General features: G+C 44.7%; 1 protein-coding gene across 1 annotated transcript; it reads right to left on the bottom strand.

Moving 5' to 3' along the window:
• Positions 1-807: 807 nt before the first annotated feature.
• Positions 808-25,700, bottom strand: LOC147087148 (Fc receptor-like protein 5). The gene is made up of 6 exons (XM_085978062.1): positions 25,634-25,700; positions 15,592-15,930; positions 14,596-14,901; positions 7,316-7,603; positions 2,689-2,985; positions 808-947 (listed from the first exon to the last, which is right to left on the bottom strand). The coding sequence occupies exons 1-6, from the start codon at positions 25,698-25,700 to the stop codon at positions 808-810; spliced, it is 1,437 nt and encodes a 478-aa protein (XP_085834188.1).
• Between the last annotated feature and the right edge of the window lie 1,462 nt (positions 25,701-27,162).

The raw sequence follows: 27,162 nt of genomic DNA, 5'->3' as shown, positions 1-27,162 counted from the left end.
GCCACTGTTGTGTCCGTGTGTTAATAGAGACACTGAAGACAGGAGTTGGTTTCACAGGTGTTTACTGAACAAAGTCTGGAGGGGAACTAACTGATACAACACAATATGCAGGCTTATAAAACCCGAGTGGCCATTACCGGCATTACAGTACACATGGGGCTCTTAAAGGCACATACACTACACTCTAACCCTATAGTTTAATTCCATGCCCTGTCCCAGATTTTCCGCTTCCATGCTCATGTACTACCGTAACAGCCTCCAGAGCATCATCTCCCAACCGCCTCCTGCCAGACTGAGAAGCCCGAATTTGTCGATTCATTCTTCATAATGTGACACTGTGGGAGGGAATTCCTCTTGGCTGGTGCTGCAAAGTGGGCGGTATCGCTCGCCCTGCCTCTTGTACAACCCACACGAGGTTCCATTCCATAAATAGGGCAGATCACAGGGGCAAATGCGATATCCTCCATTTTGCTTTATCAAGCAAGGCACAATTGTACCCCAGTAGTGCAGGAGTGCAAAAGTAGCGGTATGGATCAGCAGCACATTTTCCGCTGAAATCCATATTCAGTTCTATTGAAATCAATGGAACTAATTATCAGGTGGACCGTATAACAGGCGGAAAATGAAATACCTCCCGTCTTGAGTTTCCACCCAAGAAGCATTTCTGCCCAGTTCACTTTCATGTTCACCCTTCGCTATTTCATCTCAGTCCACGATCTCCCATATTTACAGTCCGATGGTAGCAGTTCAGTGGCAAAAGGTTCGAGGAGTTTGTTAGTAATGTGTAAGTTGTGTGGCGACAGTAATCTAACTCTGTGCGTCTGTAATGAACGGATATTCCTTATTGTTTAGCCCACCTTTCTTCCAGAAACGCAGACCCAACAGAGCAAGGATGAGAATCAGACCCACCGCAGACCCAACAACAGCTTCCAGCGCAAAGGATTTATCTAAATGAGATAAAGGGAAACAGTAGAACCAAGTTAACTAAAATGTTCTACATAAGATCGCTAATTTACTGCTTAAAGAAATACAATAATAGGCATGGGATTCCTTACAATCCGAAGTTAATTCCAGAACAGGAAAAAATCATAAGAAATTAAAAGGTTGGTATAGAATCATAGATTTGCACGGAGCAGAATCAACAGATTTGGTCCATCGTGCCTGTGCTTGCTTTTCTGAAGAGTTAAACAGTTAGTATCACACCTCTGCTCATTCCCCACAGCCCTGTATTCTGTTTTCAGTTCCAAGAGTTTCTCCAATTGACCTTTGAAGGTTACCATTGAAACTGTTTCCACCACACGTTCAGGCAGTGCGATCCAGATCTTAAAATCTCCGCTGTGTATTTTTACTACTGTTCTCCTGATCTGACCTCTGGTTCCTCGTCTGTTAATTTAAATCTGTCTCCTTTGGTTATGCGCCCTCCTGCCAGTGGAAACAATGTCTCCCTCTCTACCCGATCAAGACCCTTCATATGTTGGAGCAGTTATATTAAATTTGCCCTTAACCGCTTTTGCTCCAAGGAGAACAACCCCAGCTTCTCAGTCTGTCCAAGTAACTTATGTCCATCATCCCTGGTAGAATACTGATAAATCTCCGCCAGACCTTCTCTGCTCTAAGGAGAAAAATCCCACCTGCTATTGACTCTTCCTTTAAAATGATGTAGCCTTTCGAAAACTCACAATACTTTATTTTAGTGGTTCCTTGGATTTGCACTGTTTCGATAACGTGCATCAGAATCTAGATTCTGTCTCTCTTCCTCGCAGTTTTCTGAATAAAATACCCACATTAAAGCACTGCTGTCGAATCAGTGAATCGTTAATAAAGGATCAGTAGTTTGACATGCATGTGATGCAGCACGAAGCTGAATTGTCATTGGTCGATTGATTAATTGCCTCATTAATTATTTGATTCCGTCATTGTATATTGACATGATACAATGTTATATCTTTATCATTGGGACCAGGCGAGTGTTTAATTATTCACCGCTGGTGGCAAAGTATAACAGACTGTGTAGAATTTAGTCAGTTTCATTCTGCAAGTTTCATACTGATCACTGAGTCAAAACAGCGCATGGGAGGAGACAACCAGACAAGCTAATGTTTTAGGTGCGGGCCTTGTTCAGAGCACACTGCGCTCTCCACAGACGCCGACTAAACTGTTGTGTATTTCCAGCAGCTGATAGTTTTTTTGCTTTTTGCTTACTAGGTTAAAATGTACTTTTTTTAAAGTTGGTAACTTGGATATAATTTATTCTGAGCTCCTCTAGTGAGCAACTTTGGAATATTAAAGAATCGTCGAGGAACTACAAGAGAACACAATTAATCAAACTTTTAATCGGATTTGGAGAAATAAAACTGTTCAACATTGATCAGTTTGTCCTGACATCATTTATGCGGTAAGTAGCGAACAGTTAATGGTTTAAGCTTTAAAGTGTAATCGAGCACTAGCGCAATATAGGCGTTGACACATCGTCCGCCTGTTTTACGCCCAGCTCGATATTCCATTCTGTTGGGCGCCGTGTAAAGCGTGAGAACTCTGAGACACCGTCCAAGAAGAATGTTAACTCCTGGATGTCATTTCCACATCAGTTTTATCATTAACCATAACAACTGATGCAGGCTAACCATGAAGCAATAACTCCTTGTACAGGGGTCGGATGAACACAGTGACTCTGTGAATCTCACTCACCTCTTACAGTTATATGTACCGGGTCACTCAGAGCCGATGTTACCCGCCTTCCCCTCACATCCGCTTCATAAAGGCAGGTGTAATTTCCTCCTTGGACGTGATCTATATTCCTGATGGTGAAGGTTACAGAATTGTGCCCTGCAGCAGCAGGCTGGATATCCGAGTAACTTGCTTCTCCGTGTCTGTATAAGTAAAATGTGAAACCGGGTAGGTGCCGGGGGCTTGTACAGGTAAAGACGGCAACTCCACCCTTCACAGCAACAGTAGGATCCACTGTTATATTTGGTTTTGCTTGACCTGTAATTCGAAAGGAACAAGAAGTTACCATCGATTCAAAATGCAATACAGACTTATTATTGTGAACCGAAATATGAATGACCTGGAATTGGGTAAACCAGGCATAATTACAAAGTTTGCAGATGACACGAAACTCGAAAATATATTGAACACTGAGGAGGATATCAACACACATCAGTAGGGCATGGTTCTGCAATTCCCAGTTACAACTCTTCTGGACCCATCTTTTATTTCTTTATTTGTCGCATTACCATCGCATTTCACCTTGTACAATCAGACTTTTTTCATTTTATCTCTCCTGCCTTCCACCCTAAAGCAGACCTTCCCTTTTATTGTTTCTCCCCTCCCACTTTCCCTGCCTCGGCACTTGCTTAAAGCTTGTTATACCTGTAATTTTTATCCAGTTCAGGCGGAAGACATCGACCTGAAACGTTAAAATTGTTTCTCTCTCCATTGTTGCTGCCTGACCTGCTGAGTATTTCAGGCATTTTATGTTTTTTTTCTCTGGAGGGCATAGACAGACCGGAGAAATTGAGAGAAGCATGTCAGTTGAAATGTATCACAGACAAGTGCGAAGTAACACATTTTGGTCAGAAAGAAAGAGGCAGGACAGTATAAAGGAAATGGTGCAATTTTAGGCCAGATGCACGAACAGAGGAATCTGGTGGGTACATGGAGAAGTCTTTGAAGGTGGTGGAATAAGATTAGGGGTCTATTAAGAAACTTTTATCAAGCAGAGGCATAGACTAGAAATCAAAGAAGATATGCTAACGCTGTATACATTCCTGGTTAGAAGTTATGTAGCAATACTGTTTCCAAATCATGTCATTACAAATTAGGAAGGAAGTCAAGGCCTGGGAGATGGTGTAGAGGAGATTTGCCAGAATGGTTGCAGGACTGTCGGATTGAGATATATGGAGACACTGGAGATGCTGTGATTGATCTCCTCAGAGCAGAGATCTTGAGGACAGATTTAATAGAGGTGATCAAACTAATGAAGGGTTTAGAAAGAGTAAATAAGGAGAAACTGTTTCCAGTGGCAGAAAGGTAGGTAACAAGGAGACACAGGTCCGATGCACAAATACAATTTCCTCTCAAACTTGTCTGCTCTTAGGTGAACAACCCCTGATTTTATAACGTATCCCTAGATTCATCCTCGTACATTTTTTCTGCTCCCTGTCTAAGGCTTTGTTACACTGCAGTACCCAGAATTAGACACAGTATGGCAGAACCAGTGTTTTATAAAGGTTCATCCTAACTTCCTTCCTTTTGAACTCTGTGCCTCTATTAATGAAGTCCAGGAGCACCTTATGCTTCTTTAACCTTTTTCTCAACCTACCCTTCCACCTTCAACGATTTGTGCTCATATCCCCCCAGGTCTCCCTGTTCATTCGCCCGCATTAGGATTGTAACATTTAGTTTGTATTGCCTCTCTTCATTCTTCCCACCAAAATGCATCACTTCACACTCTTCTGCATTAATATATTTGGTGTTGTTATCGCATTTGTGATAAAATAAATAGAAAGCAAAACAGAAATGGATTTCTACATTTTCTTGATCCGTGAAAGGCTGGTAACGGAATAACGATTGTGCTGTGTTACATTGAAATGTTTGCATCAGCGATTGAGAATCTCCAAAAGGAGCATTGATGGGTTCAAACAGAATTGGGAAAGAAAATAAACTAGCTGGGGATCGTGTTCGGAAACCTGGGCTTATTGCTGAAATGTCCCACTGTGATAGAAGGAGAAGAAGGGTGGGTATTTGCAGTTCACAGTAAGTGTTACTGGGCTCTAGCATGTGGGTGTTGCTGGCAATCCCAGTTGCCCTTGGGAAGATGGTGGTCGGCCTTCTTCTTGAACCCCACTTGTGGTCCCACAATGCTGTTCGGTATGGGCTTCCAGCCCTTTGAGCGAGCGATGGTGAAGGAACACCAGATATTTTTCCAAGTCAGGATGGTGTGTGAATTGGAGGTGGAACTGGTTGGTGGGGCTGTTCCCATGCAACTACTGCCATCGTCCTTTTTGATGATGGACATCGCAGGTTTGCAGTGGCAGTCAAAATACAATCCATTGACGCATATAGAAACCTACAATGTACATAAGTTATATATTTCACATTTCAGGATGATTTTTAAAATCTCGATACGCAGCTTCGTTTATCTGACTGAGATTCTGCAATCTGCCATGCTTCTGCCCAATCTCCCAACCTGCCCAAATCATACTGGAGTTTCTCAGCATCCTCCTCACAGCACACACACTCACCCAGCTTTGTGTCGTCTGCAAACTTGGAGATATTACATCTATTTCCCTCGTCTGGATCATTAATATATATAGTGAATAGCTGGGGTCCAAAGACCGATCCCTGCGGTACTCCACTAGTCACTGCCTGCCACTCGGAAAAAGTGCAGTTTATTCCAACTCTTTGCTTTCTGTTTGCCAACTAATTCTCTTTCCAAATCAGTACCTTGCCCCAATACCATGTGCCTTAATTATACACGCTAATCTCCTATGCAGAATGGGGTATGAGGTGAATATACACACAGTGGGGTTAAAAATCTGGCTGGATGATGTCATTTGACATTCAAAAGTTCGCTGTGGTAGGTTCAGAGATTAAGGGGTTAAAATTGGAAATCAGGGACATAGATTGTGTAATGATACCCGACAGCATGCAGTCACCTTGTCAGAAGGCCTGGTCTTCACATCGCAAAATATCTGGTCTCTCAGCTCCATAATACAGCATTGCCTCAGCACTGAGTTACAGTGGCAATTGTCATCTAGCACCACATTACATTCCATTCAGATCAATGGAGGGTATCATTGGATGGAGAGTAAAAAGGAGGGCCGATCAATATCCTCATCTTTCCCGCCTGGAAGATGTGGTTAAAGTTACTCTCCACATGTCGTCGCGGGATGTGAGCTCCTGTTGCTTTGGCGGGGTCACATCACAAAATTCGGAGGCAATGGGGTATACAGTCTTGTACAGTAGCCTAAAAAAGGAAATAGCTCATCATCAGCCCGTTTATACATGGCTGGATTTCCGTTCCCATTGCTTAAAATGGAATCCGAAATCGGGCGGATGTGAAACGGGCGGCTGTTACGCTTTTGCCCCTTTTGCGCTTCCGCCCATGACGATTTTCACCGTCTTATCTCCAGGAACGCCCTTTGCTGCTAAGAGATTCACAGCAGGTGATCGCAGGGCACAGGTTTACTGGGATCCTGTCTAGAATTTAACAATAAAATCAAAACCTAACCTACTTAATAAAAGGAGGAAGAGAGAAAACCGGGAACTGCAGACCAGTTAGCCTGACATCAGTAGTAGGGAAAATGCTGGAATTTTTTTTAAGGACGTGGTAACAGGGCACTTAGGAAATTAAAGTAGGATTGGGCAGAGTCAGAACGGATTTATGAAAGTGAAATCGTGTTTGACAAATCTGTTTGAGGGTTTTGCGGTTGTAACTAGCAGAATAGATAAGGGGAAACCCGTGGATGAGTTGCAATTGGATTTTCAGAATGCATTCGATAAGGTGCAACACACGAAGTTACGGAACAGAATTCGGGATCATGGGATTGGGGATACTATTCTAGCAAGCCTTGATGATCGGTTAATGGACAGAAAACAGCGAGTCGGAATAAACGGGCCATTTTCATGTTGGCAGGCTGTAACTCGTGGGGTACACTAAGGTTCATTGTTTGGGCCTCAGCTATTCACAATCTACATCAATGATTTGGAAGAGGGAGCTAAATGTAATATATCCAAGTTTGCTGATGATTCAAAGTTGGTGCAACACATGGTGAGAGGAGGATGCAAGAAGGCTTCAAGGGGTTATAGACAAGCTATGTGAGTGGAAAATAACATGCCAAATGGAATCTAATGTGGAGACATGTAAGTCTAGAATCAGGGGTCACAGTCTCAGAATAAGGGGATGGCCATTTAGGACTGAATGAGGAGAAATTTCTCCACTGAGATGATGGTGAACCTTTGGAATTCTCTAACCCAGAGGACCATTATGCGCAGTCGTTGAGTATATTCAAGGAAGAGACAGATATATTTTGAATATTAAGGTAATCGATGGATATGGGGAAAGTGCAGGCAAGTCGAGATGGGGTAGACGATCAGCCATGGTGTTATTGAAAGGTGGAGCAGGCTTGATGGGATAAAATATCCACTCCTGCTCCTACTGCTTATTTTCTCATGTTCTTAAATAAATAAGTTTATATTCCTCTCATCTAATATTAAGCCATTCATTTTGTTACAGTGACTAAAGTATGATTTTATAAAAATACTAAGTGATGAAAAAAAACATGGAAAATCGTTGCTCCCAGTCATTCACCTGCTATAGTGACCTTCACAAACTGGCTGCGATTAGATTCTAACCACCTCCCCTTGACGAATGTTCCATATTTGCACTGGTACCTTCCTCCTTGACCTGCCCTGGTAACCAGGAATGTTCCAATGTTTGTGAGGCTTTGAGCGGAGTACAGACATTTACTTTCATTGTAAAAGTAGAAGGTTTTATAGCTACAATCTCCAGTCATGGTGCAGCTAATGGTCACCGTCTCTCCTACTGCATACAGCCCAATGGATTGATCAAGAGATATCACTGGCGGTGTTAGCGGATCTGTGGAAAAATTAATGGAATTTACAATGAGAAATTGATCTGCGGATCTTCATGTACAGTGCAAGGTTGGTTAATCAATGATGATTGTGCAATGTTGAAAAGCACTTTCACTTTGGATGCAGAGATTCCACAAAAGTGCAGATCCGGATTTGATTACAAAGAAGCAGGGAAAGACTTGCATGTCTATAGTGCCTCTCATGTCCTCTGGACTTCCCCAAGCGCTTGTCAGCCATTTTACTACTATTGAAATGCAGTCAATGCTGTAATGTAGGAAATCAAATGACAGAGCCAATGAACCTAAATCAGCTCGAGTTCTCTGTCCAAAATCCGGAATTAGGCCGGCGAATTTACTCTGTTGTACAAGTGGAAATATAGAAACATAGAAATATAGGAACATCGGAAACATAGGAACACTGCCAGTGCCCCTGATGACCACGTGTGCCGGAAACGCATCCCGCTGCGGCTACCAGCAGACTGCATTGAGGCGCTGGAGCTGCGGGTGGATGGGTTGTGGAGCATTCACGATGCTGAGAGGGACGTGGATAACACGTTTAGTGAGTTGGTCACACCGCAGGTAAGGGCTGCACAGGAAGAAAGGAAATGGGTGACCACCAGGCGGAGCAATAGAAGCAGGCAGGTAGTGCAGGAGACCCCTGTGACCATTCCCCTCTCAAACAGGTATACCGATTTGGACACTGTTGAGGGGGATGACTCACCAGGGGAAGGCAGCAGCAGCCAACTTCCTAGCACTGGGGGTGCTCCTGCTGACCAGGAAGGGGGGGGAAAGAGTTGGAGAGCAATAGTGGTAGGGGATTCTATAGTAAGGGGAACAGATAGGCGTTTCTGTGGCCGTAGACGTGAATCCAGGATAGTTTGTTGCCTCCCTGGTGCCAGCGTCAAGGATGTCACTGAACGGCTGCAGGGCATTCTGGAGGGGGAGGGTGAACAGCAAGAGGTCGTGTTCCACATTGGTACCAACGACATAGGTATAAAGAGGGATGAGGTCCTGCAGCAAGAATTTAGGGAGCTAGGTGGAAGATTAAAGAGCAGGACCTCAAAGGTTGGAATCTCTGGATTACTCCCGGTGCCACGTGCTAGTGAGTAAAGGAATAGGAAGATAGAACAGATGAATGCGTGGCTAAAGGGATGGTGCAGGAGGGAGGTTTAGTTTCCTGGATCACTGGGTCTGCTTCTGGGAAAGGTGGGACTTGTACAAGTCGGACGGTTTACACCTGAACCAAAGGGTGACCAATATCCTTGCGGGGAGGTTTGCTAGCAGTGCCGGGGGGGGGGAGTTAAACTAACTTGGCAGGGGGATGGGATAGAGAGTGGAGCTATAGTAGTGGGTGATTTACAGCCAAATCCTGAGGAAAAAACAAGTCAACTGGGAAGGGAAAAGGGAATATGGTAAGGCTGGAAGGCATTTATTTTAATGCAAGGAGTCTTGAAAACAAGTTGGATGAACTGAAGTTGTTGTTGAACACATGGGAGTACGATATTGTTGCAATCACGGAGACATGGTTGAGGGAGGGTCAGGATTGGCAGCTCAATATTTCGGGGTATAGAATCTTCAGGCGAGACAGAGGGGGGTGTAAAAGGGGAGGGGGTGTTGCAATATTAATTAAGGAGTCAATTACTGCTGTAAGGAGGGATGATATATTAGCGGGTTCCTCTAATGAGGCCATATGGGTAGAATTTAAAACAAAAAGGGGGCAAGCACTTTGCTGGGAGTGTACTATAGGCCCCAAAACATCCAGGGGGAGATAGAGGAACAGATATGTAGGCAAATCTCAGAGAAGTGCGAAAATAATAGGGTAATAATAGTGGGGGATTTCAACTTCCCCAATATTAATTGGGATAGTCAGAGTGTGAAAGGCTTAGAGGGTGCAGAATTCTTAACGTGCATCCAGGAGAGCTTTTTGAGCCAACATGTAGAAAGTCCTACAAGAGAGGGGGCGGTACTGCACCTAATTCTAGGGAATGTAGCCGGGCAAGTGGTGGAAGTGTCAGTAGGAGAGCATTTTGGCGACAGTGACCATAATTCGGTGAGATTTAAGGTGGTCATGGAAAAAGACAAAGACGGCCCGGAAATAAGTTTTCTAAATTGGGGGAAGGCCGATTTTAATATGATAAGGCAGGATCTGGCCAAAGTGGACTGGGAGCAGCTACTTATAGGAAAAACCACATCAAAACAGTGGGAGATTTTCAGAAGGGAAATAGAGGGAGTACAACGCCAACATCTTCCTGTAAAGGTCAAGGGTGGGACCAACAAGCAAAGCGTGCCTTGGATGACAAGGGATATACAAAAATGCATTAGGAAAAAAAGGGGGGCTTTTGGCAGTTACAAAAGACTAAAGATGGAGGAAGCCCTAGAGGAGTATAAAAAGTGCAGGGGCATATTAAAAACAGAAATTGGAGGGCGAGGAGGGGCCATGAAGTAACACTGGCGAGCAACATAAAGGAAAATCCTAAGTAGTTTTATAAGTATATTAAGGGCAAGAGGATAACCAGGGAAAAGGTAGGGCCCATTAGGGACCAAAGTGGCAATCTGTGTGTAGAGCCAGATGATGTAGGCGGGGTTTTGAATGACATTTTTGCATCTGTGTTCACTATGGAGAAAGACGATGTAGACATAGAAATCGGGCAAGGGGACTGTGACATACTTGAACATATTAGCATCGATAGGGAAGAGGTACTAGCGGTTTTAGCAGTACAAAAAGTGGATAAATCCCCAGGCCCGGACGAGATGTATCCCAGGCTGTTGTATGAGGCAAAGGAGGAGATTGCAGAGGCTCTGACACAAATTTTCAGAACCTCTCTGGCCACAGGGGATGTACCAGAGGACTGGAGAACAGCTAACGTAGTACCATTATACAGGAAGGGTAGCAGGGATAAACCAGGGAATTACAGACCAGTGAGCCTAACATCTGTGGTAGGGAAATTATTGGAAAAAATTCTGAGGGACAAAATGAGTCTCCACTTGGAGAGGCAAGGATTAATCGGGGATAGTCAGCATGGCTTTGTCAAGGGTAAATCATGTCTGACAAACCTGATTGAATTTTTCGAGGGGGTGACTAGGGGGGTGGATGAGGGAAATGCTGTGGATGTGGTTTACATGGACTTCAGCAAAGCTTTTGACAAGGTCCCGCATAGGAGACTGGTCAAGAAGGTAAGAGCCCATGGGATCCAGGGTGTCTCGGCGCATTGGATCCTAAACTGGCTGAGTGGCAGGAGGCAGAGGGTGATGGTCGAAGATTGCTTTTGTGACTGGAAGCCTGTGTCCAGTGGGGTACTTCAGGGATCGGTGCTGGGTCCCTTGCTGTTTGTGATCTACATAAATGATTTGGATGAGAATGTAAAAGGTATGATCAGTAAGTTCGCGGATGACACGAAAATTGGTGGGGTGGTAAATTAGGAGGAGGAAAGCCTCACTCTACAGGACGATATAAACGAGTTGGTCAGATGGGTGGAAAAGTGGCAAATGGAATTTAACCCTGAAAAGTGCGAGGTGATGCATTTTGGACGGACAAATAAGACAAGGGAATACAAAATGAGTGGTAGGACCCTAGGAAGTACAGAGGGTCAGAGGGACCATGGTGTACATGTACATAGATCCCTGAAGGCAGTGGAACAGGTAGATAAGGTGGTTAAAAAGGCATATGGGATACTTGCCTTCATTAGCCGAGGCATAGAATATAAGAGCAGGGAGGTTATGATGGAGCTGTACAAAACGCTGGTGAGGACACAGCTGGAGTACTGTGTGCAGTTCTGGTCGCCTGACTATAGGAAGGATGTAATTGCTTTGGAGAGGGTGCAGAGAAGATTCACAAGGATGTTACCTGGGATGGCGCGCCTCAGCTATGAAGAAAGACTAAACAGGCTGGGGTAGTTTTCCTTGGAGAAAAGAAGGCTGAGGGGGGGCCTGATTGAGGCGTACAAAATGATGAGGGGCATAGATAGGGTAGATAAAGAGGAACTTTTCCCCTTAGTAGGGGGGTCAATAACAAGGGGGCATAGATTCAGGGTAAGGGGCAGGAGATTTAGAGGGGATTTGAGGAGGAACTTTTTCACCCAGAGGGTGGTTGGAATCTGGCACTCACTGCCTCAAAGGGTGGTAGAGGCAGGAACCCTCACAACATTCAAGAAGCATTTGGATGAGCACTTGAAATGTCACTGCATACAAGGCTATGGACCAAATGCTGGAAAATGGGATTAGACTGGACAGGGATTGATGGACGGTGCAGACACGATGGGCCGAAGGACCTCTTTCTGTGCTGTATAACTCTATGACTCTATGACTCTATGATAGAAAATGGACCAGGAGTTGGCAATTCGGCCCCTCGAGCCTGCTACGCCTTTCTTAGCGATCATGGCTGATCATGCAAATTCAGTACCCTATCCCTGCTTTCTCAGCATACCCCTTGATCCATGTAGCCTTAAGAAATATCTCCAACTCCTTCTTGAATATATTTAAGGAATTGGCCTCTCCTGTCTTCTGTGGTAGAGAATTCCAGAGGTTCACCACTCACTGGGTGAAGAAATTCCTCCTCATTTCTATCCAAAATGGCTTACCTCTTATCCTTAGACTGTGACCACTGATTCTGGACTCCCTGACCAGCGGGAATATCCATCCTGCATCTAGTGTGTCCAGTCCTGTCAGAATGCTATAAGTTTCAATGAGATCCCCTCTCAATCTTCTAAATTCCAGCGTGTATAAGCCAAATCGACCCAATCTCTCCTCATACGTCATTCCTGCCCTCCCAGGAATCATCCTGGTGAATCTTCGAGGAACTCCTTCCATGGCAAGAACATCCTTCCTCAGATAAGGAGACCCAACCTGTCCACATCAGCATCGATTTTCTTGGCATCCTCCTCACAGCACACATGCCCACCCAACTTTGCGTCATCTGCAAACTTAGAGATATTACATGTAGTTCCCTTGTCTAGATCATTAATATATATTGTGAATAGCTGGGATCCAAGGACCGATCCCTGTGGTATCCCACTAGTCACTGCCTGCCACTTGGAAATAGAGCCATTTATTCGAACTCTTTGCTTTCTGTCTGCCAACCAGTTCTCTATCCAAGTCAATACCTTGCCCTCAATCTCATGTGCCTTAACTTTACAAGCTAATATCTTTTGTCGGAGCTTATCAAAAGCCTTCTGAAAGTCCAAATGCACCACATCCACTGTTTCTCCCTTATCTATTTTACCAGTTACACCCTCAAAAAATTCCAGTAGATTAGTCAAACACGATTTACCTTTTGTAAATCCATGTTGATTTTGTCCGATCCTGTCACTGTTTTCCAAGTGCTCTGCTATTACATCTTTTATAATGGGCTCTAGTACTTTCCACACTACTGATTTCAGGCTTACCGGTCTGTAATTCCTCGTTTTCTCTCTACCACTTTTTTGAATAGTTGAGTAACATTAATGTTGGAAGATGATCAGCAATGCATCTACTATTTGCAGGGCCACTTCTTTAACTACCCTAGGATGTAGATTATCAGGCCCTGGCGATTTAGCGGTCTTCAGTCCCATCAATTTCCCTAACACAATTCCCTACAAATACTGATTTCTTTCAGTTCCTCCCTTTTATCGGACCCTATTTTCCCCGACCACTCTGGGAGGTTATTTGTGTCCTCCATTGTGAAGACAGAACCAAAATATGTATTTAATTGGTTTACCATTTCATTGTTCCCCATTATAAATTCCCCTGATTCTGACAGCAAGGGACTTACGCTTGACTTCAGCAATCCTTTTCTCTTCACATATCTATAAAAGCTTTTACAGTCGTTTTTTTTGTTCCTTGCAACTTACTCTCATATTCTAATTTCCCCTTCATAATTAATCCGTTTGTCCTCCTTTGTTGAATCCTAAACTGCTCCCAATCTTCAGGTTTACTGCTTTATCTGGCCATTTAATATGTCATCTCCTTCGACCTTATGCTATCACTAATTTCCCTTGTTAGTCATGGTTGAGTCACCTTTTTTGCTTTTCTTTTATGGAACAAGGAAAAGGTTGCTTTAAAGAGCAGAATGCTGCTAATTTATCACAGGTGAAGCTGAGATGAGAAAGAGTGAAAGGCTCCATTATACCCGCACCACGGCCGGTACCAGTGCAAGTATAAAACCTCCATGAAGCGAAGCCAGTTATAAACCAAACTCAGTGAGGCTGTGACGGTCACACATTTCGCATAATCGAGATGTTTGGTGGGCAATTATTGTTATCATTACCATTGTGATAGTCGCTGGCATGGTCGGCAACTAATGTCCACCCCTAGTTTCCCCTTCAGAAGGTGGTAGGTGGCTTTGCAATTGATCGACTGTGAGTTCAGTGCCGTCCAAGTGACCGACAATATAGTGAATTCTACGGTTTGAACCTAGCGACAATGATGGAACAGCGATATATGTCCAAGTCAGGATGTTGTGTGACGTGGAGGGGGACTTGCTGGTGTTGGTGCACCCATGCTCCTGCTGCGCATCACAATCTAGGTGGTAGAGGTCGTGTGTTTGAAATGTGCTGCCCAAGAAGGGTTGGTGAGTTGCTGCAGTGCATTTTGTACATCGTACACACTGCAGCCGTGGTACATCGGTGGTGGAGGGATTGAATGTTTAAGCTGGTAGATGGGGTGACAATCAAGCGGGCTGCTTTGTCATCGATTTTGTCAAGCTTCCTGAGTTGGAGGTGCTCTCACCCAGGAGAGTATTCCATCACATCCCTGACTTGTGCAACTAGATGGTGGAAAGCATTGGCGGAGTCAGGAGGTGATTCCATCACCGCAGAATTCCTCGCCTCCGACCTACTCTATTAGCCTCTAATAGAGTTTGTGTGGAGAGGAATTTGGAGTTGGTGGTTTTGGAGGTGATGCTTTTCTCATGCGCCCGTAATGTGCTACCGCAGGAGACACATTTCATTCTCATATATTTTCGTTACGTGGAAGACAAGCAATGATATTCGTTTTTCTTTGAGTGAAATTAATTGAATCTTACCCACTACTGTTACCTCCACGGTATCACTTCGCTCAGAGGTTATCTGCCGCTCTGACACTATTTCCTCATACACACAGGAGTAATTTTCTGACCCGGTCCACACACTGTCCGTGATGTCAAAGGTGACTGCGGATTGTCGTGACTTGGCTGTGTCCGTTTTGATTGGATTATTTTGGCCTCCTCTGTACAAACACAAACTGCTCCCTGAATATGGAGACCGTGCTCCACAGGTAACTGTAACCATCTCCCCTCTTACAAACACTTTATCACGACGGTTAAGAGATATGGACGGTTTGTGAGGATAAGCTGTGAGGATAACAAGGAAACATTCATTTTAAACCCAAGAACCCGTCGTCCGGGAGCCGGTCTGCTGCACGCTTTTCATCCCAGAATATTTTACTGAACACAAAGTCAAATGAAAGTAAATTGCGACATTTTGTGACACGATCAGCAAGCAGGATTTTACACTGCACTAAAGTCAATGGAGAGGAAAATAGGGTGGAGCGTAAAACGGGATTCCATAAAAAAACAGCTCTTTCCCGCTTTCTAGATTTGGTCACAATAACCCATCAAGTCTCACCATGAGCTGTGAGCTTGAAAGAGCCAAGGCAATTTAACAGCCCAAAGGCCAGGTTTCTGCTGAGCGTGCTGGGTAAAAATCGCCCCAATGGGATTGGATATATACAAATGGAAATGAAAATCAGCAAAACGTCCGACCAATTAATTTTCCCCTGTTGTGCTCGACCGCCAAGAAAAAATTCACCCGCGCTACCTCAGTAATGCTGTTGCTGGCGGTAGATGCACAGCGGGCGACTTCAGGGCCCATTGTTACAGGGATCCTGTCAAGCTTTCAGCAATGAGATCGAAGGCCATTCGGTTTAACTCCCCTCCTAATATTAAACGTTTAATTTTGTTAGAGTGAATCCAGCATGGATTGTTGAAAATACAACGAGTGTTGACTAGACATATTAACAAACTCTGTCCCCTGTCACTCACCTGCTATAGTCAGCGTCACAGCCTCGCTCAGCTGGGAAACGAACTGCCTTCCATTCATCGAGATTCCATATTGGCATTGGTATTGGTTCTGAACTCCGTGGTCACCATGGGTAATCGTGAATCTTCCAATGTTCTCCTTTCTGGCGATTTGACTAGAAGACAGCTGTCGATCATTTGTGTAAAAGTAGAAGTTTTCTTGGCTATAATCTCCGGGCACAGTGCAGGTAATGTTCACCGTCTCTCCTACTACATACACCCCAGTCGGTTGGTCAAGTGATATAACTGTCGGTGTTAGCCGTTCGGTGGTAAAATAAATGGTAAGAACAATTAGAGGTGGAGCTGTGGATTTTCATATACATTAGTTGTTTGGTAATTCAATACCGGTTTCACTGATTTGGTGGGAAGTCTTTACATCGAGGACTGAGATTCCATAAAAGGAGAATTCGGGATTTGATGAAAAAGAAAATAAGAAAAGCTTGCATTTTTATAGCGCATTTCAGGAATTCATAACTTCCGAAAATGCTTCACAGCCAATGAAGTGCTTTCGAATTAGAGTGACAGATGCAATGTAGGAAATCAAATGTCAGAGCCAAATAAATTAATTCAGCTGTGGTTCTCTTTCCAACGTTAGATGTTGGGCCAGAAATTTTACTCTGCAATAAGGGTGAACATCTCCATTAAACTCTGTGGATTCACATTTCAATCAGTGGACCCACAAAAAGATATTTGAAAGAGGTTTCCAATTAGTCTCATCCTCTGCTCTTGCCCCATAGCCATGAATACATTCCCTTTCCGTGTATTTATCCAATTCCAATTGGAAATTATTATTGAATCTGTTTCCACTATCCTTTCAGGCAGTGCATTCCAGATCAGAACAACTCGCTGCGTAAACCAATTCTCTTTATTTCCTGCCTGGTTCTTTTGTCAGTTATCAATTATTTGCGGGACAAATTCTGTATCACCCCATTTGGGGCGCCATTATTGGCCCTGCACAAAGTTTAGTGCGTGGCCCTAGTTAACGCCTCCGACGGGAAACTTGGATTTTATCGCCCCTGGAGGTGATTGGAGCGCTAAATCAGGCGCTTCACACCTGTCTTAAGGTGCAAAGTCAGAGGAGCGAGTCGCTACCTTAGAGCGCTGGCGAAACAAGGAAGTGCATATCAAAATAAACCTGCATAATGCTGCTAAGTACACAAAACTCCTTCACACAGCGTTGAATCTCTCCAGAAGCCTCTCTCTCTCTCTCAGAATGCGTGTTGCACAAATGTAACCAACAAAAAAAGGCAGGAAGCAGTCGCCTTTAAATATTGCTCCCCCTGTCCCTTTCTGACTGCAAAACGCTCCCCTCAACCTGTTGTTCCTCGCAACGGGTGGTAAGCCAGGGGGTGCCACACAATATCCGGACCAGGGAATTGCGCACTCTACTGACGTCATGATCTGCCGGTGCAAGAGATCGTGGCGGCAGTGTTTAGCGCTGCCACAAAATGTCCAGTTAATTTCCTGAGCGACGCAAACACTTTCGCCCCCGGGTGCTAGTTGCTTTGTGCCCCATTAGTGCCCTCTTAAGTCTCTAACGGGAGGCGCAAACAACACAATTTTATCCCCTTTGTCTGTTGTTTACTGTTTCTTTTTATTTACTCTATTGTCGCCCCTCATATTAACTTTTGATTATCCCCTGATTATTCTTGCTGTAATGTTATAACTCCATCTAATCTAGCCTCTCAAAAACTGCCCAAGGCTATAAGGCACAGTGCAGTATACAGAGCGATCTGATGGATAGAAGAGAGAGATAGAGAAAGAGAGGGAAATGCAGAGGCACAGCCAGGTAGGCACAGATAGAGAGAGGGAGAAATAGTGGGATACAAAGTGAAAGACAGCATCCAGAGAGAAGAAGGAAAATTGAACGGGTTAAAGGGAGCGCAAATGACATGGAAGAGAAGCCATGATAAAAAGATAATGCGATGGAGAAGATGATTAATAGGAGTGGAGGAGAAACAGAGCGAGAAGGACGCCGTGAGAATCCTTGTGAAATGGAACGAGGGGGAATCAGCGAGGCTAGATAAGGGATATAAAAAGGCAGCGAGTGTGGAAGGGAGGAGAAGTCTAAGATCTGGAAGGCACTATCTGAAAGGGCGGTGGATGTAGATTCCATTGGACCTCTCGAAAGGGAATTAAACATATACCTGAAGATAACTAATTTGCAGGATTAAAGGAACAGCTGAGGAGTGGGACTAAAATTGAAAGGTCTTTTAAAACCAATACAGGCACGCCGGGTCAAATTACCGGGGTGGGGCAGAGTGGGCGGCGGTCTTCAATTTGGGGAGCCGAGCTGATATGGAGGGAGCAGTTTCGGAAGCACAGTCAGGCTGCAAAAACCAATGGTTGGGGTGTTGAAGCCACCATGGAGATTGATACCACTGACGATTAAAATCGCTCAATAAGATGCTGTGCTATGAAAGGAGAAAATACATCCTGGTTAGATAGTCAGATACAACTGGGGTTCGCTGGACAACTATGACTTATGGAAGGCACAGAGAGTAGATCAGGATGAGCAAGTGAATGGAAGAGACGGTAACAGATGAGCAAGAATAGAATAAAGTGTGATATTGAATGATTTGGGTCACAGTGCTCCCACACTGGTCCTGGTGGGGCAGGTTGTGGAATGTCAAAGCATGTTGGGAGGCTTCAGTAATGTTCAAGATGTTGCCATTGTGAACTCATTGAATGGCAGAGCGTCAATGCCGGTGTTTATGCTCCAGACGAGCCTTCTCCCACCCCTACTTCATCTAAACCTATCAACGTATCCTTTTTTTCCTTTCCTTCTTATGTGTTCACCTAGCTTCCGCTCAAAATCATTTGTGCTCTGTTCGCTTCAGCCACTCCCTGTGGTAGCGAGTTCCACATTCTCACTACACTCTAGGTTGAGATTTTCTTCTGGATTCCCTATTAGTTTCATACGCGACGGTCTTATATTCGTAAACATTATTTCTGGTCTCCCCCGCAAGTGGAAACATCTTTTCTCAGTCTGCCCTTTCAAAACTTTTCATAAACTTAAATACCTCTATCAGATCCCATGTCCAGCCCTCCCTTTTCTAGATAAAAATGCGCAAACTTCGTCCATCTTTCCTGATAGTTATAGCCTTTCAATTATCGTATCCTCCTGGTCAATATACACTGCAACATCTCCAGGGCTTTCATTTCCATTTTATAATATGGAGACCAGGACTCTGCAGAGAGCTCCAAGTATGGTCTAAACCTGGTTAATTTCTCTGCTGTTCAATTCTCGGCCTCCAGAAATGGATCGCAGGGTTTCCTTTGCTTTTCTATAATGAGAGCATCATTGAACTTTATGGCACAGATGTTAGCCATTCGACCCACCGTTTCCGTGCCTACTGATAAAGAGCCATCATGCCGAATCCCACATTCCAGCACTTGGTTCGTAGCCTTCTAGGTTATGGAACTTTAAGTGCTTAGCCAAGTACTTTTTAAATGTGATGAGTGTTTCTGCCTCTAGCAGCCTTTCAGGCAGTGAGTTCAAAACCCCACCACCGTCTGGGTGGAAATATTCTCTGCAAATCCATTGTAATCCTTCCAACAATTTATTTAAATCTATGCATTCTGTTTATTGACCTCTTTACAAGGGGCAATAGGTGCTTCCTATCCAATCTATCTAGTACGCTTATCATTTTATACAAGTTGATGATGTCTCCCCTTGGCTCCTCTGTTCCAAAGAAAACAACCCCTCATAGCCTTATTAACCTGCATCTCAACTATTAGTGATGTGTGTGCCTGGACCCCCTGTTATCTCTGCTTCTCTACCACATTTAGGCATTTAGTTTCGAAGGAGTAAGTGCCATCATTATTGCACATATATAGGTTATTCCACTTAAAACCTTCCACGTCACACTTTATCTTTTTATATATATCTATATATATAAAAAGATACATCTGTCTGTCTGTCATTCCGTCTGTCTGTCTGTCTGTATTGAATAAACTCAAAAACTATAGAGTGTACCTACACGTGTGTTACAGCGAAAGAAAGCTGATGATTCCAGTACCGTCCTAAGCGTATTTGCTTTTCGGTCGGATGAAAATTGTTCCCGCGGTATGCAAAAAACCTTCAAACCTAAACTGATTATCTGCTAATTAGCATTGATTGACTGACGTCAATCTCGACCAATCCTGTGCCGTCACGATTGACCAATCCTACAGTTCAGTCGCCTGATGGTTGGCCAATCGCTGCATCTGTGGGCGGGACTAATGGTTTTCAACTCAGGCATCAGGCAGCCATTGCTTCACTACTTCCAGCTCAAACTACTCTGCTAATCCAGCTTCGAAAAAGTTAGTATCTCTTTTAAAAATAACATAAGATTTACCAAAAACGTTTTATAAGTACTTTCACTTTCATCTTTCAAGGTATTAAAAGGTAGAAATGTTGCCCAGCAGCAGATTGAGAGAGGGACACAGAGACAGGGCCCAAAAGCCTGGGAGTCGATTTAAAATGTTACCCGGCAGCAGATTCATAGAGGGACACAGAGAGGCCCCAAAGCCTGGGACTCGATTTAAACCGCCCGGCCCAAAACAGCCCTGGCAAAGCCGGGATCCCCCAGCTAGTATCTTATATATATAAAAGGATACTTCTGTCTGTCATTCCGTCTGTCTGTCTGTCTTGAATAAACTCGAAAGTTATAGAGCGTACCTACACGTGCGTTACGTTGAAAGAAAGCTGACGATTCCAGAACCGTCATAAGCATATTTACTTTTCGGTCAGACTAATATTGTTCGCGCGTTATTCAAAAAACATTCAAAATTAAACTCATTATCTGCTAAAAGCATTGATTGCCTGATGTCAATGTCGACCAATCCTGTGCCGTCACGATTGACCAATCCTACAGTTCAGTCACCTGATGGTTGGCCAATCACTGCGTCTGTGGGTGGGACTAATGCTTTTCAACTCCGGCATCGGGCAGCCATTGCTTCACTACTTCCATCTCATAATCTGCTAATCCAGCTTCTAAAAAGTTAGTATCTCTTTTAAAAATAACATCACATTGACCAAAAACGTTTTATAAGTACTTTCACTTTCATCTTTGAAGCTAGTAAAAGGTAGAAATGTTGCCCGGCAGCAGATTCACAAAGGGACACAGAGACAGGCCGCCAAAGCCTGGGACTCGATTTAAAACGTTGCTCGGCAGCAGATTCACACAGGGACAGACAGACAGGCCCCAAAGCCTGGGACTCGATTTAAACCGCCCGGCCCAAAACGGCCCTAGCAAAGCCGGGCTCCCCCAGCTAGTATGCACATCTAATAGTGAACCATCATGCTGATGGAAATTGGCAGGGGCGTTGGTTGATCAACTGAAGAGTCCAAGGGGAGAGTGGAGGATTACTTGACTGGGAGGGATAAGTAGTTTGTGAGATTAGGCCTCTGCAAGTGCGATGGGTGTGACGATCAGCAACACAGAAGAAGCGGGAGTTGGTTTCACTGCTCGCATGCAACGATTGACAGAGCTCTCGATGAGCCTTTTGGAAAATGCCAGGAGAGGCAGAAAGGGTCACTATGGACCTGTTAACGAATAATTCAATTCCAGAAATGCAAGGGATGGGGAAACTAGTGGATTAGTGAATTGTTGGGATAATGGCGGTTCAATAATACAGAAGAGAAAAATACAGAAAAGAGAGAATCAATAAAATGATATGGGACTGGTGAATTATTGACACTTGGGCCTAGAAATTCAGTATAACCACGTTTGGGGTGCTGCAGCCGGTTGTTCGCTAAATTTATTGCCCGGCGCAACATAGCGCCACCTTCGCCGATATTCAGTTGCATCGGCCCAAGAGGTTGCTGCTGCGCTTAAGCAGGCAATGCACGACTATCATAAGGCACTAAGCCAGCGAGCCGGGGTGCTAACACCAAGGGTGGGCACAGCGCAGGTGCGCCGAATTTCTGAATGAAGGCAGACACGCTGGCAGCAGTCAGCTCTTAAAGGGGGAGGGTCGAATTGTTTGGCTGCCATGCCCTGCACACTGCAGCCCTGAAGCAATGCCTGACCATTGCTGGTTCATCAGTTCTACGCCCTGGACCATGGGGAAGCCCGCTATTCTTCCAAATCCCATTGCACGTTCTTGCTGCTTGTCCAGGTTCATGGGGAAGGAGATATACTGGCGTCTCCTTCTGAAAAGGGCTTTGGTCACCTGGCAGATGCAGCAATGTACCGTGAACTGGGAGATGTATGCAATGTACCCAGTAGCGGATTGGAAGGAGCCAGTGGCATAGAAGTTGAGAGCCACTGTCACCTTCTCTGCCACCCACACAGACGTCCTGCTCCTCAGCTGTGGGTGCAGTTCTCTGCAAAGCAGGTGGCAGATCTCAGTGATCACCTCCCTTCTGAATCGCAGCCTCTGAACACACTGCTCCTCAGACATGTTCAGATATGAGAACTGCTGATGGTATACACTGGGTGTGTAAAGCCTCCTGTGCAGACGCCTGTTGGCCCTTCTCCATCTGGCCATGACTGGCACTATCTCACAGCGTCTCTGATCCCTCTAAATGCAATGCAGAAAGCCAACGTTTCCACCCATTGCACCCCCATTATATGTGGCGAATCAAGGCTATGGCACTGAAAGTTAAATCCAAGTGCAAAGCTCTGGTTTGAAGCCAGAAGTAACTGTGTGAGCGCTGAGTCAAGCAGAAAGCTCTCTGTCTTTTTTCTCTCTCCAAATATCCGTCTCTCTCACAGAAGGTTTGGCGCACAATGGCTGCCACTTATAATGCAGGAGGAGTCCCCTTTAAATAGTGCCCCCCGTGCCGCGTAGTGACTGGGAACCGTTACCCTCTACCAGTCGCTGGGGGCGGCAAGTGCAAAGAAGGGCGGCGCCGCTGAAGTTCTGGTTCAGGGTGCACCAAGGGCGTTGCACCATGAAATGATGTTACGATCTGAGAGCGCAGCTCAGCAGGTGCTGTGGTCTTGCGCCACTGCTAAATCTTGAGTGAAGTTCGCGAGATGCGCAGATCACGCCGAGCCCGGGCACTAGCCGCTTAGCGCACTACTTCTCCTCCTCCTAAGGCACTAGCGGCTGCCGCTAACAACTGAATTTCTAGGCCATGAACTCTTGCAGCTCATGTCTGGCTCATGCCCAATGTCAGTATATGGGTTGCTGACAAAATGATACACCGGTGTGATCAAAATCAGTAATCCTCTAAATAATAGAGCATTTGTCCTGTAAATCACATGGAACTGAAGGCAACCTATTGACGTTGGTAGCGAATTGATTCGAAGTTAGGAGACAGAGACCAGGGATAATGGGTCTGTATCCAAATGCAGGATATGACAAGAGGTGTCCCGAGGATTCTGCAATGTGACCTCGTGTTTTCACTGCATTGACCTATAAGTTAGAGGAATGAATAGAGTTCCAGATATCCAAGTTTACTGACGACACTATGTTAGGAAGCACTGTAAGGTGTGTCGATGACAGCAGAATGTTGCAAAGCGACATTGCTAGATTATTGTGTGGGCACAATTCTGGCAGGTTCAGTTCGGTGTTGGGGGTGTGTGAGGTCCACCACTTTGGACCTAAGCAAGATATGTATTACACCTGGAATGCTGAGTGCACTTTTTAAACCCACACCAGGTTAAGGATGTAGGAACTTATGAACAGAACTAGGCCATTGAGCCCTTTGAGCCTGTTTCCCCATTCAATTCATTCATCGCTGATGTCTATCCTAACTCCACCTACCTGCCTTGGTTTTGTAACACTTATTTCCATTGCTTACTTAAAATCTATCAATCTCAGTTTTGAAATTTTCAATTGACCTAGTCCTAACCGACTTTTGGGTGACAGTTCAAGATTTTCACTACACTTTGTGTACAGAAGTGTTTCCTGATATCACCTTTGAAGGATCTAGCACTAATTTATTTTTTGCCCACTTGCTATGTACTCTCCCACCAGAGGAAAGAGTTTATCTCTTTCTATGAGATAAAATTATTGAATGACCTATTACAGCTCAATTGGATCACCCCTTAACCTTATGTACTCGAAGGAATACAAGCCTAGATTTTGGACCCTGTACTCATAATTTAACCATTTTATCCCCGGTAAAATTCTGCTGAATCTATGCTGCACCCACGACAAAGCCAAATGGGCAGATTTTGCAGCGGGTATGATGGTCGACTCTGAAAGCACTCCGCAATGCCGCCATTGAAATTTGGCACAAGTTCGGGATTTCTGCATTTGGTTTTGTATGCGCTAAATCCCGAAGTTGCGATCTGTCTATGATCACCTTCACAGATGATCCGCAACGATTGGGAAATACTAATTATTGGCGCAGATTGGTGCTTATTACCAACTGCCCAGCAATTGCATCTTAAAATTTTACGCTTACAGAAAGCATGTCCAGGAGCCTGATTCATATGTTATAAGATCTGTGTGTGTATATTGTGGACGTTTTGGTGAAGGAGTCTTTATTATCATTAGAGTTTGATTTACTTATTTGTCAGTTGAAAAAGAAAATTAAAAAAGTGAACATCTATCAGATTTCAGTGAATAAACATCCAAATAAACAACATAACAAACAATCCAATGCAACTATAACGTGGAGAATACATTAATCTATTACCAGTCTAATTGATTTCTGAATAATATAGTTTAACCCCGAAAATTCACTTTGAATATTTGGCTGGGAATCTCTTTTTGAAGTTCAACACCGTTACTTGTAGAGGATATAAAACATTGTTAGACTATTGCTGAGTATCAAAACAGGAAGTTGTGTCCATAGAGACTACTACATTGTGAGTTTGGCTGAAAAAATCAAACAAACGGCTGACTCATGATGTAAGTCCAAGCACCAGTTTAATTTTAAAAAATTGAAAATTTTTAGAAAATTTGTAAAGATTTTAAAATGTAATTTCAATGGAAGAGACAGAAATAATTTTCTGTGGGCGCGGCTTAATCTTGACAGCTACTGTGGGCGTGTCTTCCCTTATGCAAACGCAGCGCTCCTTGCGTGAGTGATGTCATACACTGCAGACAACTCTGCCGCACCGAACAGCAAGCCTCCATTCTCCGCCGCTCAATAGTCTGTAGTTACATCACCGACTGCAATTAATGGCCTATATATACTTCATGAGGTGAGAAGACAAGAGCTGAATGCAGTTACTCCAGCTGAGATCTAACCAGAGCTCTAAACATAGAATCATAGAAATTTACAGCACAGCCAGAGGCCATTTGGCCCTTCTTCTCCGTGCTGAACGACAAAGAGCTATCCACCCTAATCCCTCTTTTCAGCACTTGGTCCAAAACCCTGCAGTTTGCGGCACTCCAAGTAGTTTTTAAATGTGATAAGGATTTCTGCCTCGACCAGTCTTTCGGGCAGCGAGTTCTGGAACCCCACCAGCATCTGGGTGAAAAAGAATCTCCTCAAATCACCTCTAAATCTCCGACCAATTACTTTATAACTATGCCCCCTGGTAATTGACAGTCCTACTATGGGAGGCATGTCCTTCTCCACTCGATCTACACACCTCATAATTATATACACCTCAATTTGTTCTTCTCTCAATCTCCTCTGTTCCAAAGAAAACAACCCGAGCATATCCAATCTTTCCAAATAGCTAAAATTCATCAGCCCAGGCAACATCCTCGTAAATATCCTCTGCACCCCATCTAGTGCAAACACATCCTACCTGTCTCCTTCTTCTTCTTAGGCAGTCCCTCGGAACCGAGGACGACCTGCTTCCACATTAAAAATGAGTTCTCAAGTGACTGATGAGTCTATTGCGGGACCTACAGTCTCTGTCACAGGTGGGCAGACGATGGTTGAAGGGGCGGGTGGGTGGCGTGCTTGGGTTGACGTGCCTCCTTGCACTGCCTGCGCTTGGCTTCCACTTGCTCCCGGCGAAGAGACTCGAGGTGTTTGGCACCTTACCAGAACTTCTCCTCCACTTCGTGTGGTCTTGGTCCAGGGATTCCCAGGTTTCGGTGGGGAGGTTAGACTTTTTCAAGGAGTCTTTCAGGGTGTCCTTGAAGCATTTCCTCTGCTTACCTGCGGCTCTATTGCCGTGCCAGAGCTCCGAGTAGTGCGCTTGTTTTCGGAGCCTCTTATCTGGCATGCGGACAATGTGACCCGTCCATCGGAGCTGATTGTGCCTGGTCAAAGCATCGATGCTGGGGATGATGGCCTGAGGAAGAACACTGACTTTGGTGCGACTATCCTGCCAATGGATTTGCAGGATTTTGTGGAGGCAGCATTAGTATTGCCTCTCCAGTGCTTTGAGGTGACTGCTTTATATGGCTCTTGTCTCTGAGTCATACAGCAGAGCGGGTATCACAGCTGCTCTGTAGACTATGAGCTTAGTGCCGCGTTTGAGGTCCTCGTCTTCAAACACTCTCTTCCTCAGGCGACCGAAGGCTGCAGTGGCACACTGAAGATGGTGATGGACGTCGTTGTTGACGTCTGTGCTTGTTGACAATTGGCTCCCGAGGTATGAAAAGTATTCCACGTTGTCCACGGCCTTGTCGTGGATTGTGATAATCGGGGGGCCGGACTGTGTGGCGGGGGCAGGTTCATTGAGGACCTTTGTCTTACGGATGTTTAGTCTATTGCCCATGCTCTCATATGCTTCAGTGAAGGTCGTGATGTTTTGGATTACGATCTCCGAGTGTGTGCAGACATAAGCGTAGTCTGCATACTGTAATTCGACGACAGAAGATGGGACGATTTGTATCTGGACTGGAGGCGACGGAGGTTGAAAAGTTTCCCATTTGTTCTGTAAATTTGCTACACTCCAGTGGGGAGCTTACTGAGGGCGAGATGGAGCCTTGCAGCAAGGAAGATCGAGAAGAGCGTTTGTGCGATTCGACAGCCTTGTTTGACCCCACTTCGTACGTGTATTGTGTCTCTGGTGGAAACCATTGGTCATGATCACGGCTGCCATGTCGTCGTGAGCCAGCGGAGGATGGTGACTGACTTTTGAGGGCAGCTGAATTTGAGGAGGACACTCCATAATCCCCCATGGTTGACAGTGTCGAAGGCTTTGTGAGATCAAAGAAGGCCATGTACAGCGGTTGGTGCTGTTCCCTGCGTTTCTCTTGTAATTGACGTGTGGTGAAGATTCCTGTAATGTGGTGAACACAACTGCACGCAGTGCTCTAGCTGCGGCCAACTAGTGTTCCATAAGTTCAAGCATAACCTCTGTGCTCCATTATTCAATGCCTTGGCAAATAAAGGCAAATATCCCGTATGTCTTATTAACCACGTTATCTACCTGTCCTGCTACCTTCAGGGATCTGTGGACATGCATTCCAAGGTCCCTCTGATCTTCTGCAATTCTCAGTGTCCTACAATTTATAAGTTATTCCTTTGCCTTGTTAGACCTGTCCAAATGCATTATTTGTGACTTCTCCAGATTGAATTCCATTTGCCACTTTTCTGACCACTTGGCCAGTCCATTGATATCTTCCTGGCGTCTGCAGCTTTCTGCTTCATCACCAACCGCTGGCCCAATTATTGATTCAACAACAAGGTCTTTTGTGATATCACTTTCACCGCTACTTTTTCAACTCTCGCTTTAA

This window comes from Somniosus microcephalus, unplaced genomic scaffold (genome assembly GCF_052327205.1).
Source record: "Somniosus microcephalus isolate GS21.2 unplaced genomic scaffold, FLI_Smic_1.0 unresolved_chr6, whole genome shotgun sequence".
In the NCBI taxonomy this organism is placed as follows: Eukaryota; Metazoa; Chordata; class Chondrichthyes; order Squaliformes; family Somniosidae; genus Somniosus; species Somniosus microcephalus.
The sequence above is the reverse complement of the archived record's forward strand: the minus strand, read 5'-3'. Positions and strand labels throughout refer to the sequence as shown.